The following is a 19,857-nucleotide window of genomic DNA, read 5'->3' as shown; positions in this document are numbered from 1 at the left end:
GACATATAAGGAAATCGACCACTTCTTCGGAAAGACAGATGGCAGAACTCATCGAACACGTGACAATCATTTATCAGACGCAATTCCCGTTATGTATACAACACATATGCAGTACATTTCACATGCACCATGATTTGTTAGAAGTTTCCTAAAAGGAATATTTACGACAAGCTTTGCGTTTTTAGAAGCAGTCGGTTATTTCTATTATCTTCAACACGATATTTACATAACACGCAAATTCATTTACCTGTCATTTTCACTTCAAAATATGGAAGGCAGACGGCAGAAAAATTAGAACACGCATGCTGTGACAATGACAGGGATCACTCATGCATTCAGAACACGCGTTGCGACGTCTTCCAATTCATCAGATAGTCGTTATTTCGCTGCTATGCGGTCGGGTGGGCATCATGATGGATGTCGGGCCACATTACGGTCACGAGGATTCAGGTCCGGACTCGGTTGGGGGATACAGTGGTGGTCAATTAAAGGTGATTTCCCAACTTCAATGTGCGATCGCGAGCTGATCCCCTCCTAATGAAAAGTCTCACCGCAGCAAGTGTTACGTCAGCAAATTTTTAGCCATTTCCGCGAATCATTTAGAGATCACTAAAGTGGCTCTATAGGGGACTTATCGATAGGGGCAACGTTAGTTCAGGTGCCCAGAAACTAGGAAAAGGTTTTTTTTTGGTTTTGTCGCACCCATTAAGATCCCATTTAGAATATTTCATATTTTCATAAAGGGTGACGTAAGCATTATCCAAACCCCTCCCCTCCGTCATCAAAGCAAATTGGACCCCCCCCCACCCCCATCGATGCTGACTTAATGATTGAAGGACCACATAGCAACAAACTGTACAACGGAACAAATATTTGGCCATTACACTTCACATAACGTATAGACTACATTCACTGAAACATTGATGCCAGCACCACACATACTATACTAGAACTACACTATAGAGAGAGAGAGAGAGCTTTGTTACAAACACACACACTTCCGTGAATACCCACTTTCCACTGAATAGAAATAAAAATTTAGTAAATTACCCAATGGTAGGGTTACCAGACGTCCTCTTTTATGATGTAATTTTAAGCGTCTCATCCTACGTTTTAGAAAAATTGACCTTTTGCCCTCCTTTTCAGTTTTCCGGAATGATTTTTCACTTTTTTCCTGGAGAACTTTTTTTTTCTCATTGTGAAATATATATCTCTTGTTTTTTTTCTCCTTCTTCCAAGCATTTTTACACCCTTTCATCTATCGCCGTCGAAAAATTCCCAGAACACCAGAACCCAAGTTGCTTCCAAGCAGGGCAGACGCTACTACATTCTAAGCACGGCCCAGCTTGCTCCAGGATACGTAGTATGAAAAACTCCAAAAACAGCTCTGGAAGAACAAAACCGCAACATCCATTTCAAGGATACCACTGTTTGCTTCCCCAACAGGTAATGCCGTGTACTGAACTGCATATGTGTAGGGAGGGGGGAATCTTCCAACCAGGAAAAAGGAAAATAGGATGCAAACAACAATCAATGCTAGTTCCTATGGCGAAATTGACTACGGCAAAAAAAAAAGCAACGCTACTAAAACGAAAACAATCCCTTATGAAGGGTAGAAGAAAGAAAAGCTCTGACGTTGCTCCAGGCAGAGTAATAAAACTGACCAGGCTGTGTGCAAAATTCTTTATAAATGGGGGGAGATGGATGGTTAGTTGTTCTTTTTTGTTTTTTTAGCGGCTCTATTGGGCCAGTTTTTTTTTGTCGGTATAGCGGCCATCCATCTGTTGTGGAAATTTGGGAAAGTGACGTCATCCAGGGTGCACCATTAAACGTTCTCTTTTCTCAGCTATCAAATATGGTAACTCCTACCCAATGGTGATAGACTCAATTCCAGATTTAATCCCCCAGGCGTTCAGAGCGGTGGTCGGCTGAAGTTGTTTTTCATTGCGCAAATCGGAACCGGTCTCCTCTTCTACAAAAATCGCCATGTAGTGTATATATACCGAGTAATAGACACTTAGAACTTTTGAATCTCACTGATAACATTCATTTATCGTCACTTTCGTCTTTAGAAGATGGATGGCAGGAAAAACACTCATTCACGAACCTTACATAGAGTGGAACCTCCATAATGGACACTCTACGTTAGCGCACATCTGTCGTTAACCCGACATTTTTGAAATCTTTGAAACAGGGCCTCAATGTATTTCGCCACATACATTATACGCTGTCGATAACGGGCACCAATGACACCAAAAAATTTTGTCCGCTAACGAGGAGCGGTCTGCTAATGGATACTGAAATCCACTGTGAATTCCGTCTACGCAAATTAAAAAAAAAGTGTCCGGTAACGGAAGGTTCCACTGTATTTACTGACAATCCCCCATTAGCGGACAAAACTTTTGGTCTCACGATGTCTGTCATCGAGAGTATTCACTTCTTTTTTCTTTTTCTCATCTTCTTCAGCACAGATACTAACCTTATCAGGTTTTTAATTATGTTCATTATTTTTTCACTCACATACATCAATGGAAATTTCATTAACGCGCAGTTAGGTTCTGCAATACACAGTAATTAATCTCGTTCCGACACAGCCACAGCTTTGTTGTGAATAAATGGTAGAAAATTACCTCTGTAGAGCGATTGCCTTTAGGCCTAAGGGGGAAAAGTCGACGTTCCATCATTTATTATTCGATTTGATCGTTATCCAGGAATTTTTGATGCTGATGTGAGATTAGAATTATTTCTCATGCGTGATTAACTGACAGTCTCAACTAGGCAATTCGTCAGCTGAGTAAACACGTATTTTGGCGCAATTTCGCACGTATTTTGGCGCAACTTCTCACGTATTTTGGCACGACCAGCGAATGCTAGCTGGTCTCCCATTTGAAAAGTCTCTGCGCGGAGAGCAAGCAGATTATTGTTCGACACAATAATTTCATGGCATGAAAATTCATGCATCTGCTACTGTCACTTTTAATATTGAAGACAGATGACAGTACCACTGGAACACAAATAATTGAGACAGCATAAATACGTTAAGGTTACACACATATATACGCATTCAACACGTGCCGGCATTCGCCGAATCGTTAGAAAGTCCTTGGAAGAATGTTTACGATGTGTGTGTGTGTCAATTAACGTACACTAACGTACTCTGTTAGCGGACAAAATCTTCCGTCCCAAGGGTTTCCGTTATCAAGAGGTTCTAATCTAGTAGTCCCTCTGCTTATGGTTTTCCAACCTCAGGGTACGAATGTGAGCCCGATCGCCTATTTGAAAGTCTCTCTACAGAAAGCTGATCAGATCAACAACATTTAAAATTAAAACACAACACAACAGGCAAAATAACCTGCCGAGTTGTTTGCTTCCAAATGCGGAGGACAGATGGCAGTAATACAAACATAACAGGCATTCAAGATATATAGAAGACTGGATGTTGTGAAGATATTTATTATTTGAGATGTTAATTTTTTTTTTTTTTAAACTCATCTCTGCCTCTACCGGGAGTCGAACCCGGGTCCCTCGATTGCCGGACGAGTGCTCTGACCACTAAGCTACAGAGGAGATAGAGATTTTCCTTCGCTAGAGCTTTTTTTTTTTTTTTTTTTTTTTTTTCCTTCCTTAAAAAAAAAAAATTAACATCTCAAATAATAAATATCTTCACAACATCCAGTCTTCTATATATCTTGTATTAACAAGTGGAGAGCGACATTCATGTCATATAACAGGCATTCTTCAGAAACAAATTTCACGTCAGGGACTGAATACGTACATACACAACACATTCCGACATGCACCAATTCGCTTGAAGTTCCTTAGATGGATATTTTTAGGAGGTGCTTGTGTAGATAAAGTTTCAGTTATAGCAGCCCCCCTCTGTTGCGGTACCTGCTGCACCATACTCGCCTGGTACTTACGGCCCTGTCTATTCAAAGGACGTTCATTCAAACTGCACATTGATAATAATCAGCAAAGGAGTTTCACGCATAAAAATGTTCTGGAGCAGGGTTACACAACTTTTGCAGTCCGCGGGACAGATATGCGGTATTTTTTCCGCTCACGGGCCAGAAACTGGAATATATAGGATGACCATATGACCCGTATTTAACGGCATATTCCTGTTATTTTGGCCGTCCTAATTATTTATTTTTATTTTTATAAATGCTCCATTTGTTCCCGTATTTCCGTTAATGGCCCCCACGAAGGTGGGGGAGGCTGACAGGGCTCCAGCCCAATGTGATTCTGACAATTTTTTTTCGCAGTATAAATTCACTATAGAGTGGATACGTGATAAGTCTGGCCAGCCAAAGATCTCATCTTAAGGGTCGTTCTGTGGGATGCGAGGACCATGCTTGCAGTAGCTCTCAATTTCATTGAGATTTTTCTGCCATTTTTCAGTAAGTGTAGCGACAGTTGGCAACTTTACTTGCCTTCGACAATCTTTTTGAGTCATAAACTTTTATTAGCTTTGACAGTTATTTGGCTGTAATTGGAGATGTTCTGAATAGATATCGGCTTTCCGTAATTTTATGAGGGGTAATATGGTCAGCCTACGGATAATTACATCGTATTGTGTGTACTGATACTTTTCTACAGGAACGGCATTCGGATGAAACCCTTTGGTGGGCTACATTTGGCCCGCGGCCGTGGGTTGTGAACCCCTGCTCTGGATAATGATTGAAAGAACCGGAAGATATTAATCTCTATAATCCGTATTTACTGAGCAATCATAAGAAAAGGAGCAAAAAAAAATTTGAATTCTGGTACTGATTCTGATTTGCGGATTTAGCGGAGCGAATACATATTGTTTTCTTACATGAAAATAATTTCGATGGCATCTGAGCTGAGAGATGAAGAAGAAGATGGCTTTTTTTCTGGAGCTTTCGGGACTTTGACAGAGCACCTACGGAGGTGTCTCACGCCTCCATCTTTCGATCGATTTGCCGAATACTTCAACCAACTGCGGGTCTTTCTCGATGCCCTTGATGATATCGTCTTTTGAGATCTCCCTGTCTCTACTGGCGACACCCGAGACGGCTTCGATGATCTCGGCCACCAGGTATTCTTCGACTCCCGCCAGGTAACTCGCAGCCGAAGGGTCTACTTTGGCCCCTTCTCTCATCAGCATGTAGCGGATACCTTGGACCGGGAAAGACGGAGGTAGTTCTTCGGCGTACGCGTCGCTCATCTTCCCGTCTTTCTTCTCCTTGTCAGCCATTGCCGTTGATTCCTGGAGCTCTCACCGATCCGGAAAAACCCACTGAAGATGTGAAATATATACCGATTGCTATTGTTCTTAATTGTCTGCCTTGATGAATCTAGATGTCCCAGTCGCGAAAGAGGAATATGGGTTCACGGTAATAAGATGGTATCGTTAACGGCTTGTATCTGAAAATCATTTCATTGATGGCGTGATTTTACTTCAGCTATCACAGATTAACAGCTAACAAAAATACAGCAGAACCTGTCGATAACGAACACCCATGGGACCAAAACTTTCGTCCTCTAACGGGGAGTGTCCGCTATTGGGAAGGTACGATGTACAGTAGAACCTCGTTTATACGACATTTGCATACGGTTGCAATTGGTTCCTATATGTTACTTTATGTAAAAATGATACACCGGTGGTTATGCATAGTTATCAATCGTCTCGATAAACTAAGTTTCATTAAATTTCACTACATTTATCACTTTTACTGGCGATTATGCATAATTCCCAAATAAAGTTGGAAAGTCTGATAAATATAGAAAAATTTATAACCTTTCTCCTCTTCATTAAACCAATTAATTATTTTCCCCGTACATGATACGTTCACTACACATATTTCGCAATAAAAATTAAATTAAAGTAAGCGCGAAGAAGAAATAAACGTTCATAAGAACATTATCAGTTATGTTGGCTTTCTTCACACGTGCAAACAAAACCAACATTACCATTCGGAATCAACATCCTGGACCATAGTTATGTTCAGTTAATCAAGTAATTAATTGACGGATATTTTCATATTTACCAATACGAGCTTGGGATTATACATAATCACCGTTGAATATGATAAAAATCTGGATTTATAAATAAAAATTCACAAAATTTTTCACAAAATTCACAAAGAGTTTGGAAAAAGATTTAGAGTTTGCCTGATTTTACTGTCCGCTATCGAGAGTGTCCGCTAACGGGGAGTGAAATACATTAAAGCCCTATTCCAATGACCGTGTATCAGTGTATGTTAACGGGTGGTGTCCGCTAACGGGGAGTGTTCTTTAAGGAATGTTCCACTCTATCATGAAATAAGAAAGCCTAGATGTATATAAACAACATTTATTTATGTTTTTCCTCATATATACAAATAAGAAAGAAGTCTTTCGTTGAAGTCGGCAACAACCTTATGAATACAATGAATTCATGAATCCTATTTACACAATTTTACATGGCGTGAATCGTTTTCAATCGCTGGCCGAGCGTTTCAAGTATTGGTATTCGTCACCGTACACTGGACTGAGAAGCAACCTAATAACGCAGAAGGAAGATGAATAGTTAATGTTATGAAAAAACAACGTTCACAAGATCGCTCTAATGACATGGAACAAAGTAAATGACATTGATCACCGTTTCTCGTCTGTACGGGGCCGTCTTAAAAAGGTTTGGGAGAACGAAGCTCAAGCATTTGTCGGACCTCCTAAAATTCAATTTCATGAGTGAATTAGTGGTGTACGTATGCTTGTTTTCAGCAGAGCACGAAACAAGCACAACTCTGACAACACAAATACGTTAGAATCCGCACATACACTCGGAACGCATATTCCGGCATGCATCGATTCGTTAGGAATTCCACAGAGGAATGTGTACAAAGTGCATGTACGGTTGAGATGAAGCATGTGCGTATGTTACAGTCCCCTAAGTCTGGATGAGTGTGTGGCACATTGAACTGGTGTCTTCTGGCACACCGAACAGACTCAATTCACTGTCCACTTCGTGAAGGCATCAAACTTCGGACATGGACCGTGATATCCATTTGAAAAACTTATTGTGAAGAAATTTTCGTAATTTTTATATGGGAAGAAATTGTAAATGTTTCTAGTTCATGTAAAATGCAATATAAATTGAAACCTGGACCTGTTTGATTAGGGAACCTTGGGTCTATATATATATATATATATATATATATAGGCTCCGTTGACCCTCCCATGAGGACACCCACTTTTTTTGCATCATTTATTATTATTATTCGTATATCTTAGAGATTAATGCCCTTTCAGCTTCTATAAAATAATAAAATAATTCCAAATCACTCATATATACGACTTAAATATAATCATTGAGAGAGCAAGAGAAAGAGCATGAGAGAGAGAGAGAGAGAGAGAGAGAGCATAAGACAGAGCATGTGAGAGAGAGAGAGAGAGCATGAGAGAGAGAGAAAGAGCATAAGAAAGAGCATGTGAGAGAGAGAGAGAGAGATTAAGAAAGAGAGCATAAGACAGAGCATGTGAGAGAGAGAGAGAGCATAAGAAAGAAATCATAAGACAGAGCATGTGAGAGAGAGAGAGAGCATAAGAAAGAGAACATAAGACAGAGCATGTGAGGGAGAGAGAGAGAGAGAGAGCATAAGAAAGAAAGCATAAGACAAAGCATGTGAGAGAGAGAGAGAGAGAGAGAGAGAGAGAGAGAGAGAGAGAGAGAGAGAGCATAAGAAAGAAAGCATAAGACAGAGCATGTGAGAGAGAGAGAGAGAGAGAGAGAGAGAGAGAGAGAGAGAGAGAGAGAGCATAAGAAAGCATAAGACAGAGCATGTGAGAGAGAGAGAGAGCATGAGAGATAAAAATTCGAATATTTATCCAAAAAATTTGTTTAATAATTATTCTTCTATATTTTGATCAATATGCGTTGAGTCGGCGTATCAAGAACATTTAAACACTTTGCTTTACTCGTTAAATTTGATAAATCGTGGTCCTCGTAAAGAAAATACCGACAGGGCTTTAGCTCAGAGTATGGACTATAACAATAATATTACACTGTATTATACAATATAATATCTCATATAGGGTGTTTCTAAAAGACATCGTCTAAATCAGCGGTTCTCAACCTTTTTTGACTGGCGGAGCCCTTTTTGTATATAATGTTTATGGCGGACCCCTGTTTGTGTGTGTAGACCTCTTTTTTTTTACTTATCTATCAAATTTACTGATTTATTTTATTTTCCCCTAGTCACCGCGGAGCTCCTGGGAAGTGCACACGGAGCCCAGGTTGAGAACCACTGGTCTAAATCATAGTTTCCCAACCTTTTCGTCCCATCGCTCCCTCTTCAGAATTTTTTTTCTCCCATCGCCCTCCAACGCAATCTAACCCATAGTATCCTATGATATACCTGTAGCTTCTACCGCCCCCCCCAGGGGGTGTTAATGCCCACGTTGGGAATCACTGGTCTAAATGAAAGGGCATATACGATGACAATCCAAATCCATATAGGAACATAGGCGCTCAAACGTCATCCGAAACCGCTACAGAGTTGTTGCGTCACACACTTGTAAATACACCTGGTTGCGTCGTACAACTGGTATTTCTGAGAAGGTGCGGCAGTCCACGCAGCGTTGATGTAATGCGTGTGTCGGTGCATCTGGCAAAACATTTGAGCATTTGCTGTGTAGTTGTATTGTTCCTAAATAAGTTATTGTAGTCGTCGTCCTCCTTGTATTACGCATTATTCCAAATGACGTCTGCTCCTTCTAGATCGCGTTTGCGCACCTATGTTTCTATGTCATTTTGGATCGCTATCGTATGCCTAAATTGCCCTTTCGTTTAGGTGATTTTTTTCGAAACAACCTGTATAACTTATATAACGTATATTTTACTGTACAATATTTAGACTAAAGTGAACTACACTCGACATGAACAATATAATTAGTATACTCCATTATTATTATTAATTATAAATTTACTACAGAGGGCATAAGCAGATACAGGCTCTTCGGAGAAGAAGGGGAATAAATCACCAAGTTTTTGTATAGTGGAAGGGGGGAGGAGAAACCAATGTTCACCTTCACCCTATCACCTATGCGAAGAAAAGCCAATTTTTTTACTGAATGGGGAGTCACTCCATCGCCTCCCCTTACCCTGGATGCGGTGATGACGGGAAAGGGCTATGAAAAATTCTGGCCTGAAACCTGCAAAAGATCCCAGCCTGAAGGATCAGTTTCAGAATGTGCCCTCCCACGAAACACGACGTTTTAAAATATTTTGACTATATAGAAAATTGAACTGCAATATATGGAAAATTTATTTATCTTCGATGCAAAAGGGCAGTACGATGTATAATACTATGACTATATTAGCTTTGCATTCATAAAAATAATTCTTAATAAATTAAGCTTTGGAGGTTTGCTACTAGTACCGGATTAAATACTGTCTATGAAAACAAAAACCGTGACTGCAGTGAAATTTATGTATATTTTCACATATATTCAAGCACTTACTCGTTTCAATGTCAAAACCGGCTTGAAAAATAGATAACACAGTGAACTAATTAATCACAAAGACAAGTTGAGAGTCATCACTACATAAAAAGAGACAAAAATACTCACTCGCTGTTGTGCGATCCACCAAAAGTGAAATCCTTTAAGAACCCGGATGGATAAGAACTACCACCGCCGAAATCCCCGACGTCGAGCAAATGTTCCAGCGAGTCTCCTCCATGGTGGATAGAAGTATCGAAAGACGAACCGAGGCTTCCGAGGTCCCCGTAAGGGTATCCACCGAACGATGATGGCCCAGAAGACGTGAACGAAGGAAACGACGGGCTCTTGATCAGAGGCGGACCGAACGGTTGTGATGGTGGCAGGCTGAATGGTGACGATATTCGGTACGGGCTCGAGCCGAATCCGAAAGACAGTCGCCCGACGGTTGACGGATGTGGCTTGAATCCTGCATACGGATACCCTCTCTGACCTGTAACAGCTAGTATTGCAGACGCGGCGACCAGCCACGGGAAAAGCAAGAGGATACTCGTATTCATCTTTGAAACAGAAGGTTTCGTTCTCCTAGAAAATAAATTATAACAAAAACTCATTATAATGTAACATGCACATTTTTTTTTCTCCTGAAAAATTAAAGTTAAAGTTATCCTGAAATTCAGGAGTGCGGCTTGTTTTATGAGAATTGATACAACTTCTTGGACGAAATAGGCGAAATCTTGATAGCAAATGAAATTGCCATCTTAACGCATGGACCTACCCGGGCCGTTTCCGGGTGCCTCGCAAAAATGGGAACTGGTTGAAATTTTCGAGAATTTGTCAGGTATGGCTTCAGAAAAATCACTTAGTCCGGGGGGGGGGGGAACTCATGTTGTTCTTAAGATGGCCCTCAGACGATTACGGCTACGGGAACAGTGATCAAAGTAAAGAGATTCGTGATCAAGGAATATATTTATTCTAGAAAAGCCATCATGTGTTCCTGGCCGTAGCGTTGGTGCCGGGTTGCCGTGAGTTCCCGAGCACCCACGGTAATTTATGGCATGGGTCTGAGCATCCACTAATATTAAGAAATCAAAATTCTCTACATAAAGATTAAGATGAAAACCCAGTGCCGTCTTAATCCCGGGCCCACACGGGCATGGCCCGAGGGCCTCAAGAGAAGAGGGAGACTCACAAAAAGAGATATAGTTGAAATTTTCGAGGAGTGTGCGTGTACATTTTTTTGGTAGGGCCTCAGAAAAAACCATTTAGCCCGGGGCCCATGGTGCTCTAAAGACGGCCCTGTTCCAATCAAATCTTCAACTTATGGAATCAAATGGTTGAGAGTCTAATGCACACCTGCATCCAGAGAAGTCTTCTGACGCACTGGTCCCTATTTTATAGTTCCAGCAGCTGAAGACTGTTTGAAGATGGGAAATGTGGTTCTGATCAAGAATACGGACATGCCCAGAGCCACAACTAGAGGGGAGGGCAACTGCCCTGGGCGGCAGTTTTAGATGGGAACAAAGAGCACCATTACAAAATTATCGAATTTTAAAGTTGTGGGGGCGGCAAAATAATGTTTGCCCTGGACGGTAAAAATCTTAGTTACGACCCTGGGTCACACACTGTGTCCCAAATGGAATATAAATTTCATTGTCACAAACATGTGTTTCGAAGCTGGATTTTTTCCGATGTCAAAATCCATAAAAAAAATCCCTATAGACAGAATACGATATGAAGTAAGACAGATCATACAGATATTCATACCACTAGCTGAATGCGATGCCTTAAAATAGTTTCTCAACCCCCGTGCGTGAGATCAATTACATCGAAAGAAAATAGTCTCTACCAGTGGTTCCTACACTTTTTGAAGCTGGACCCCAATTTGACGAAAAAATTTATCGGCGACTCCCCTACATATGCTGACATATGTCCCGGAAAACCGGCACATTCTGATTTGTTGTCTGTAAATGTGTTGTCCAGAAAGAATTTTTCGGAATTCCTGGTGACGGCTTTAATTAAACGATATATCGACTTTTAACGTTTTTAAATATTTATAAATATTTATTTTGTTTTTTGATTCACATTGTGTTCCTTATGCAAAGTGGGAGTGTAGCTATAGGTGAACGCTTCTCGATTTTCGTACACAAGGTCGTTAAGAAAGAATAATCCTATCTCAAAATGATTCTATGCTTGAAATCGGCCATTAAAGCTTTTTACATAGAATGTGATATCAACTATCACCCTTATATGCATAAACATTACTTATCATTCCGTGTTCTTAATTTTTAAGAAATATGCAATTTGGAAATCGGATGATTCTCTCTGAAGAATCACTCTGTATAAGTATTAACTTGATATATTGAGATTATTGAACCAAGTAGAATTCGATAAAATAACATTGCATGATACATAGTGATTAGCTCAGCTGAGTGAAGGAATTTTTTAGTTTTTACATATTTTTAAAATAAAAATGAATTTCTTGGACATTTTTATTTTGGAGAATCGCTCGCGAACCCCCCAGTTCATTGATGCGACCACCTGTGGGATCACGACCCACACTTTGAGAACCACTAGTCTATGCCATATACGCTCAATACATGAAGCGAGTTAATTTACTACTTTAGGCCAGCTTCCCAGCTCAATTGAGGGCAACTCAAAAAATTTGATGGTTCTAATTTGTAAATTTTATTTATATCTGAAGCGCGGGAAATTTGCGGCTCTTGGGGTCACCTGAGTATGCCCGAGACCTCAAACCAAATTTTGTAAAACTGAAAAAAGCGACCCTGTTTTACAGATCATTTAAGTGATCTACCACACAGTTCCGCAGCACTTAAACGTTCCACGGCACATTTACAGATCAATCATTGCAGTGATCTGCGGCACATCTACACATCGCTCAAGTCTAGCCCGCGACACTTTTTCAAATCAATGAAGTAGCCCGCACTCTTCTTGAAGTTGGATTGAAACAATTGATTTAGCTTAACACGAATGCCTTCAAATTGCAGAAGGTAATATTTTTTAGTTATTTAATATTAGAGTTTGTAAATATTCAGTTTCGGTAATTTGAACAATATTCACAGAATTGTGAATTTTTGTACTGTACTGGTCGCTTTTAATCCTTTACTGCCATACTAATTGAGTTATAATCCGATTTGCTTTTAAAAAGCTATCCGTAGGCAGGCCGAAACTAGATGCTTGGCCAGCTGGCGGGAAGCATGCATTCTGATGCCCCCTTGTAATATTGAAGGTGAGGTTAAAGGATGAAATTTGAGTCCTTTCCCGGTCCGGCTCCTGGAGCACCAGACCCACCTTCTCTCCCCTTAGTTGTGGCCCTGGTCGCGATACGTGTCAAGATACACAGGCCGTTAGTTGATTTGAACGATAATGTCGGAAGACCCTGCTAGTCAAGTTTGAATCGCGACCCGTAGCTCAGAATCTTTGGCATTGTAAGAGAATTTCTACGACCCATATGAAAGCCCCGCGATGATACGAAGGTTAAGAAACCCTAGCGTAGGTATGTTGAAGCCCCCCCTCAGAGTATTTCCTGCGTTTAGAAATCAAACAATGAGCTATGAAGTTTAATTGTCGAAGCTTTTGGAGCGAATTTCTTAAAAAATGTAATTCCATTGTTTTGATTGGAAACATGATGTTTTCACAAATTGCTTCATTCTTATCCATCCCCTCTGAGGAGCGCTCCACGGCTTTTGCCCGTCCCATCTTCGGAGACGACGAGTTTGGATGACCAATCCCCAGTTTGCCCCGTGTGCAGCTGGTCGGTCGCCATTTTTATCGCGCGCGAGATGGTCGACTGTCAAGGAAGTCGGGGCAGAGGAAGCAGCCCATGTCGAAAGGCTTCTTTCCATCGTTGGGCCGAGCCATACGACCTTAACCGGGTCCGGGGCTCGGCCGAAACGTGGTGTACGGGCGAGGCCTCTACCAGGGCACCCAACCAACTTACGGTTGCTGCTCTGGGGCCCGTCGAGAGAAGATCTTCGATGGGTTGCGCAGGATGAAGACGGAAATATGCCTACGTGGGAACCCGCCGTATACAAAGGGGTAACGCGCCTGGCACCATACCTCTTGGGTGGTGTGGAAAATGGTGCATTTTTTCTTATTCTCGCGGCTTGGTGAGTATAATCTTTGCATTTAACCACTTCACGTACAAGGTTACATCATATGTGCGGAAAAAACCAGTTCCGTATTTCAGAGGACAAAAAAAGTCGTTCAAGGGGCCCTTCAAGTATTACGTCAGCAAATTTTTAGCCATTTTTGACTCTCCCCCTTGTCAGCGAAATTTCGTCAGCACTGCCCCTTACCTCCTAACGCACATTGGTGGGATCAGAGACGTACACGGGGGGGGGCGGGCATAGGGGGATTTGTGCCACCCCCCGACGATCAAAAATTTATTTTTTTAATGCAAAAAATACATTTTTAATTGAAATTTCGGAAGAAAATACCTTTATATGTTATTATAATCAATTTATTAACTTCAATGCTATTTGAAGGCTATGAACTCAAAATATATCTTTAATAAATTCATTGCGACCCACCCTCTAAGCCATATATGGTAAATCGCATGAACGCTCATGATATCTCCAAACTTTTGATTCCCCTCAATGGTTAATTTGAAACTTCCTCCATTGATGTGATAGTTTCTACTATTACTTAAATTGAGCATTTGGAGCAAACATTTGGACATTTAAAGTTTATGAAAATAAAAGCGTATCGATTTTGATAAAATAGGCAAATAACTATAAAAAAGACTGCATCCTAAATTAAGCCGACGACTTAGTACAATACGAAAAAAATTGTCATACGAGTAATGTTAATTATGATACAGTTTTTAACGTCAATTATTGTAGCGCATCGTGGTTATCAGATCAGATGTCCTATTTTACAATAGAGTTGTGTCAATTATAAAGTATGGTATACAGTAGGATCTCTCGACAACGGGCACCCATAGGACCAAAAATTGTGTCCGCTAATGGGGAGGTACGATAAATAACATAACCTCGTTTATACGACTTTCGCATTATACGACGCGTGGCTTCGGTACGAACTGGTTCCTACACATTTTAATGTTAAACCGTATATGCTACTGTGTGTGTGTAAAAGTGATACGCCAGTGGTTATGCATAATCACCAATCGTCTCGATAAAGAAAAAGTTTGATTTTGATCAAATTTCACTACATTTATCACTTTTATCAGCGATTGTGCATAATTCCCAAATAAAGTCTGATAAATATGGACAAATACTATTTGTCCATTTGTTTTTGTTAGAAAAAAACTTTCTTCTGTTCATTAAACCAATTAATTATTTTTACCCGTACATGATACGTGCACCATACACATTTTTCAATGAAAATTGAACTGAATTTAAAGTAAGTGTAAAAAAAGATAAAAATTTTAATATCAACATTATCAATCTTGTAACGTTAGCTGTCTGAATACATATCAAAAAACCAAAACCAACATTACCGTTCAAATTCACTATCCTGGACCATTAACTATGGTTAATAGTTATGCTCAGTTAACTAAGTAATTAATTGACGATTTATCATATTTACCAACACGAGAGAGAGAGCTAGGAACAATCTTAGTTGAATACGATAAATTCTAGTTTTTCTTACCGAAAATTAATAAATTAGAGTTTGCCTGATTACTGTCCGCTAACGGGGAGTGAAATACATTAAAGTCCAATTCCACTGGACCGGGGATCAGAGAAGTGTCCGTTAGGGGAGGTTCCACTAAATTATCAACATTTACGTATAAGTCAACACAAACATAGAATTTGTAAAATGCCATCTTTTCAATGTAAGATAAAACTACTAAAAAATTGGACTTACCGAACAACAGGTACGTATGGTATGGTATACCAGTCACAGCGATGTATCGCAGATGAGTGCTGGTCAGCGGTGTAACAGATGAGTGACCACCGTGAGGTATATAAACGCCGATATCCACCTACCCTTGCCCACGCAAAGTTTGCGTATTTAGGAAGAAAGGAAAAAAGAAAATCTAGAGCAATCAGGTCAAACTACTTTGAATCCGAAACAAAATAAGATGATAACTTTTCGACTTTTGACTCCCTCATCCAATGAACTCTCTCGCGCTGCGGATTTATTTATTTATTTATTTTATTTATTTTCCAGACGTCACGCCACGAACAAAAACCGAAAAAAAACCCCTTCAAGATCACAGAGATATGCAAAAAAAAAGTAAAAGGAAGTCCTCGTAGAGAACTAATAGATACGTCGTGGGATTATTATTTCGATACATTTGTAGGTTTCCCACCCAATATTATTTTTTGCATATTGAGGATATATATCAGTGGACTCGTTCTTTTTCTTTTCTTATCTCAGATCATTTCCTTTCATAGTTTTATATCAGGATGTTTTAAACCTCTATCGATTACTTTGAAACTCCATGTAGATATTTTAAAGGCACACCCCCTCTATATTCTCAAAAGGGCCCTAGGCCATGCATGATGTTTGGCCGGCTTTCATTACCTTCCACGTGTTTTTAGTAGGTGCATAATCTAGGCTACTAATGTGCATTTCTCGGAGGCATCGGAAGTGTTTTAGACTTGTTGCAAGGGCCGCATCTAGGAACGAAAATTTACCCTGTCACCTGTCCCCGAATTTTGAACGAAAACCAGTAAACTCAGCACCACCCTTCCTGATCTAGCGCCCGAGGCACCGACACCCCCACCCTGGCCTAGCTGTAACCCTGCCTGTGGGGGGCTCGACTTGATCTTTATATCGGAGACAGAGAAAACATTCTGGAAATCCCTGGTGCACTTTATATGCTGTATTTTGATAGAATGTAGCATTATTATGATCATAGAAAAAACTGTGTAATAATAATTACTTTTTTTCATTGATTCGATATGGTCATTGATATATTTAAATCATTTTCTTCATTTACATAGAAAAAAGTGGTTTTTTTTTCCATTAAAATTTTTAAATGAAGGCATGAAATATAGTATGTATTTCAATACTCTACCAATTGCGACAGTGATTGCGGCAAATTAGCTATTGAATTCTACCAATTGAATATTTTCGTGTATTACATAGGTTGAGTTTTCATCACAGATTTCTTTTTTCGTTGGCATTCTTGTTTACTAATTTATAAATTAGTATTCCATTATGTTAACTCGAATTTTCATCTTCAAAGTGCTAATTGAATATGGGGAAAAATTATCCATAATTTTGGTATTTGAGTACAGCGGGTCTTTTGCTAGAAATTTTGTTCGGGGGGGGGGGGGCAAAGGGGTAGAACGATAGATTTAACCATCTCTCTTTTCCCCTTACTTCAGTCATTTTCTCACATTTCGGGGAGCGACCAGGCGACCAAGACTCCTCCCACCCCGTTACGGCCTTGGAATATAGTATTACTAAATGAATTTTCATCAATAATATTGTATTTGATTGTTATTGAATTTTCATTCATTAATTAATAATTGAGTATAACAAAATGTGAATTTTCAACCATAAAATTAATACTGACTGCTATTGAATTTTCAACCATAAATTGGTATTTTATTATGTGGAAATCAAAATTCAATCCACAAATTTATATTTGAATATATAGATAGGAACTTGAATTTTTATTCATAGATTGGTACAAAAAATGTTTGAATTTTTATCCTGCTGATAACACAATAAAGAGTAATAACCATATTTTCTTAAACTGTTGGTATTTTCCTTTACTGTGTAATAAATTGGTACTTCAGTTTATTTATTTATTTTTATCATAAAAGACAGACAAAATAAATCCAAGAAGCTAGTGATAAATGCTCTCACGCTCTTACCACACGTTAGTCAATCTAAAAAATATATTGATAATAATAGAAAAAAGAATGCAATTCAGTATGTAAATTTATTTTTCACCCTTTATTAAACAGCTGTATGAGTATTGTTACTTTCCCTTCGAAACCGGTGTTTGAGTATGGTAAATTGGATTATTGTTAAATAAATTATATTGGAATTTTTGTCTAAAACGATAAGTTGCTTAAATATAGGAAATTGATATTTGAGCATATATATGACACTTTGACGGTCATCCATAAATTAATATTTCAATATTGTAAATTTCATCCTTTAATTGCTACTAATAGAACTACATAATTTCCTTAATTGAAAAAATATATTTGCCTTTATTCATAAATGATCTCCTCAGTAAACCAACTTATTGGCTTAATCGTTAGCATTCGCGTTTGTTGTGTTATAAATTTCAGAATGAGGCAAATTGATTTCTCTTCTATAAATTAACAAGTGCATATGATAATGACATTTTTTTTTTGCATAAACGAAAGTGCTCCAGAAATATGCGCGAAAATTATGAATTATTGAAAACACATATTATTATCATTATTTCGGCTGAACTCAATGACTAATAAGTTCCTGCATCGAACCGACTCCATATAAAGAAAGTAAAAATAGTAGTTTTTCTTTTAAATGGGCGAAAGTAGTTTGTAGGCAACACCCACCTCCAAGGAGGAAAACAAAATGGAGAGTGTGGATGGAAATTAACCCACAAACAATGACCTATCTTTAGCAGCGCAGATTCCCCCGGTCACGGTTTGTCCGTCCACTTCCTTCACAAAATGTTCTTTCTTGTTGACTTTTTTCGGTCTACTTCTTACACGCCACCAATCACACAGTCACGGTCAAGTTCTCTCTCTCTATCTCTGAAAGCGCATGGTCAGGGCGTCGACCGACCACTTGTTGTTCTACGGCACAAAGTTCTTTTCCCCCCTTTTCTCCTTATAAAATAAAGACATCGACTGCGTAAATGATGATGTCCATGACCATCGCTACCACCAATCACTTTATTCGTAATATCCTGTTACATTTAATACGGGCCTTTTAAAATTTTGCGAGCATATATTCTAAACGCGTTCTCGATTACATTATAGAATAATGGATATTTTAATATGATATCATTTGTGTGTTATTTATCATTTCATTTATAATTTGTTTTCCCGGACGTAATGGGTTATTATGCTTGAGAAGTTATGATTTGAGAAACACAATTGCTGGTCATAACGACTGAATTGGTTTTCGGGCTTGTGCTCATAAAAGATCCAATTACTCGAAAGTATGGTATCATAACTATATGCATAAATAACCACGAACTGACCGAGAGATACCCAGGTCACATACGGAAATATTTCGGTACAAATTGACCAGTCGTATTATCACAACCATTTTTGGTTTCTAGGATAGCTGGGTTCCAACGTTTTAATACGGGACACCTTCTCCGCGGCGAGTTGCAACTCGAAAGCAAGATGGCAGCACCTTTCATTAAAATGCACGAATTATACATTCAGTCATTATTAATTCCGTAGGAAATGTCTTGCCTTGTAGATAGGGTTATCAAACCGAGAAAGGAGGATACTTGCACACTCATAATTCATAAGGTTACTTTTGCCAATTTCCACATTTCACAACATATGGCGTCACTACACTAACAAAAAAACCCACCGCCCCAATAATTCTCCCCCCCCCCGAGTAAAACAGAACCCGCAAAAGAGCAAAGAAAAATAGCTGACAACGATCCGTCTCCTCTCGCTTTTTGATGAATTCTTCACAGAGTCATGTCAGTTTTATTACTTTGCCTGGAACAAGGCGAGAGTTTTTCTTCCTATATCTTCTGAAGTTTTTCTTTATTTTATTTCGGAAGTGCCGTTTTTTTCTTCCAGACGCGATTTCGCCATAGGAATCAGCATCGAGTGTTGTTTGTACATCCTATTTTCCCCGTTTTTGAATTTATTAGGTAACCCCGTCGACCCCTGCTGTTGGTGAGCAAACGATGGGGGTGCTTTTAAAATAGATGTTGCAGTTTTGTTTTTCCAGAGCGGTTATTCGCACAGTCTTTTTCATAATATTATTCTGGAGCAAGCTGCGCCATGATTAAAGTAGCATCTGCCTTGCTTTTGGGGCAACTTGGGCTTTGTATTATGGGAATTCCGACGGCGATTGGTCAAAGCGTGTAAAAATGGGAGAGGAAAATAAACTAGAAACATACTGTATGTTTCAGAGTGAAAAAAACATTCCTCAGGAAAAAAATGGAAAATAATTCTGGAAACCTGAGGAGGACTAAAGGGTGAATTTTCTGAAATGTAGGAGCACGCTTGAAATAACATCAAAAAGGAGGACGTCTGGTGACCCTATAAATAATTGACTCTACCACAATATACGAACTCTTCCAGTTTCCTGTTTTTGATTTCAAGTCTCGTCACAGACAGCGAGTTGGCCAAAAACATGTAAAATTCACGGATAATAAGTACCGTACCGACAACGATATGCTAATTTGTTGCTTAAAAATTTGGCAGCACTTCTCGCAAACTTGATGCGCATTTTTTTCAACGGTTATCTTCACGTTAGGTACACAATATATAG

The 19,857-nt window shown here is 39.3% G+C and overlaps 1 protein-coding gene across 1 annotated transcript; it reads right to left on the bottom strand.

The window, feature by feature from the left end:
* Window positions 1-6,303: 6,303 nt before the first annotated feature.
* LOC149082532 (uncharacterized) lies at window positions 6,304-15,449 on the bottom strand. Its single transcript, XM_089236880.1, has 3 exons — window positions 15,298-15,449; window positions 9,577-10,032; window positions 6,304-6,508 (listed from the first exon to the last, which is right to left on the bottom strand). Exons 2-3 carry the CDS (start codon window positions 10,005-10,007, stop codon window positions 6,445-6,447), a joined length of 495 nt encoding a protein of 164 aa, XP_089093006.1. The 5' UTR covers window positions 10,008-10,032; window positions 15,298-15,449; the 3' UTR covers window positions 6,304-6,444.
* Between the last annotated feature and the right edge of the window lie 4,408 nt (window positions 15,450-19,857).

This window comes from Pholcus phalangioides, unplaced genomic scaffold, assembly GCF_987345545.1.
Source record: "Pholcus phalangioides strain wild (caught in Gottingen) unplaced genomic scaffold, Ppha-v1.0 ptg000009l_1, whole genome shotgun sequence".
Lineage (NCBI taxonomy): Eukaryota > Metazoa > Arthropoda > Arachnida > Araneae > Pholcidae > Pholcus > Pholcus phalangioides.
Note: the sequence above shows the minus strand (reverse complement) of the source record. Positions and strands in the feature narration are given on the sequence as shown.

What these genes read in the sequence shown, in the direction of transcription:
- LOC149082532 (XM_089236880.1), bottom strand. Translation starts at nt 10,007, where the DNA reads ATGAATACGAGTATCCTCTTGCTTTTCCCGTGGCTGGTCGCCGCGTCT. An exon ending in GGTGGATCGCACAACAGCGA is followed by an intron (nt 6,509 to 9,576) that starts GTGAGTATTTTT and finishes CTGCGTTATTAG; the next exon opens with GTTGCTTCTCAGTCCAGTGT.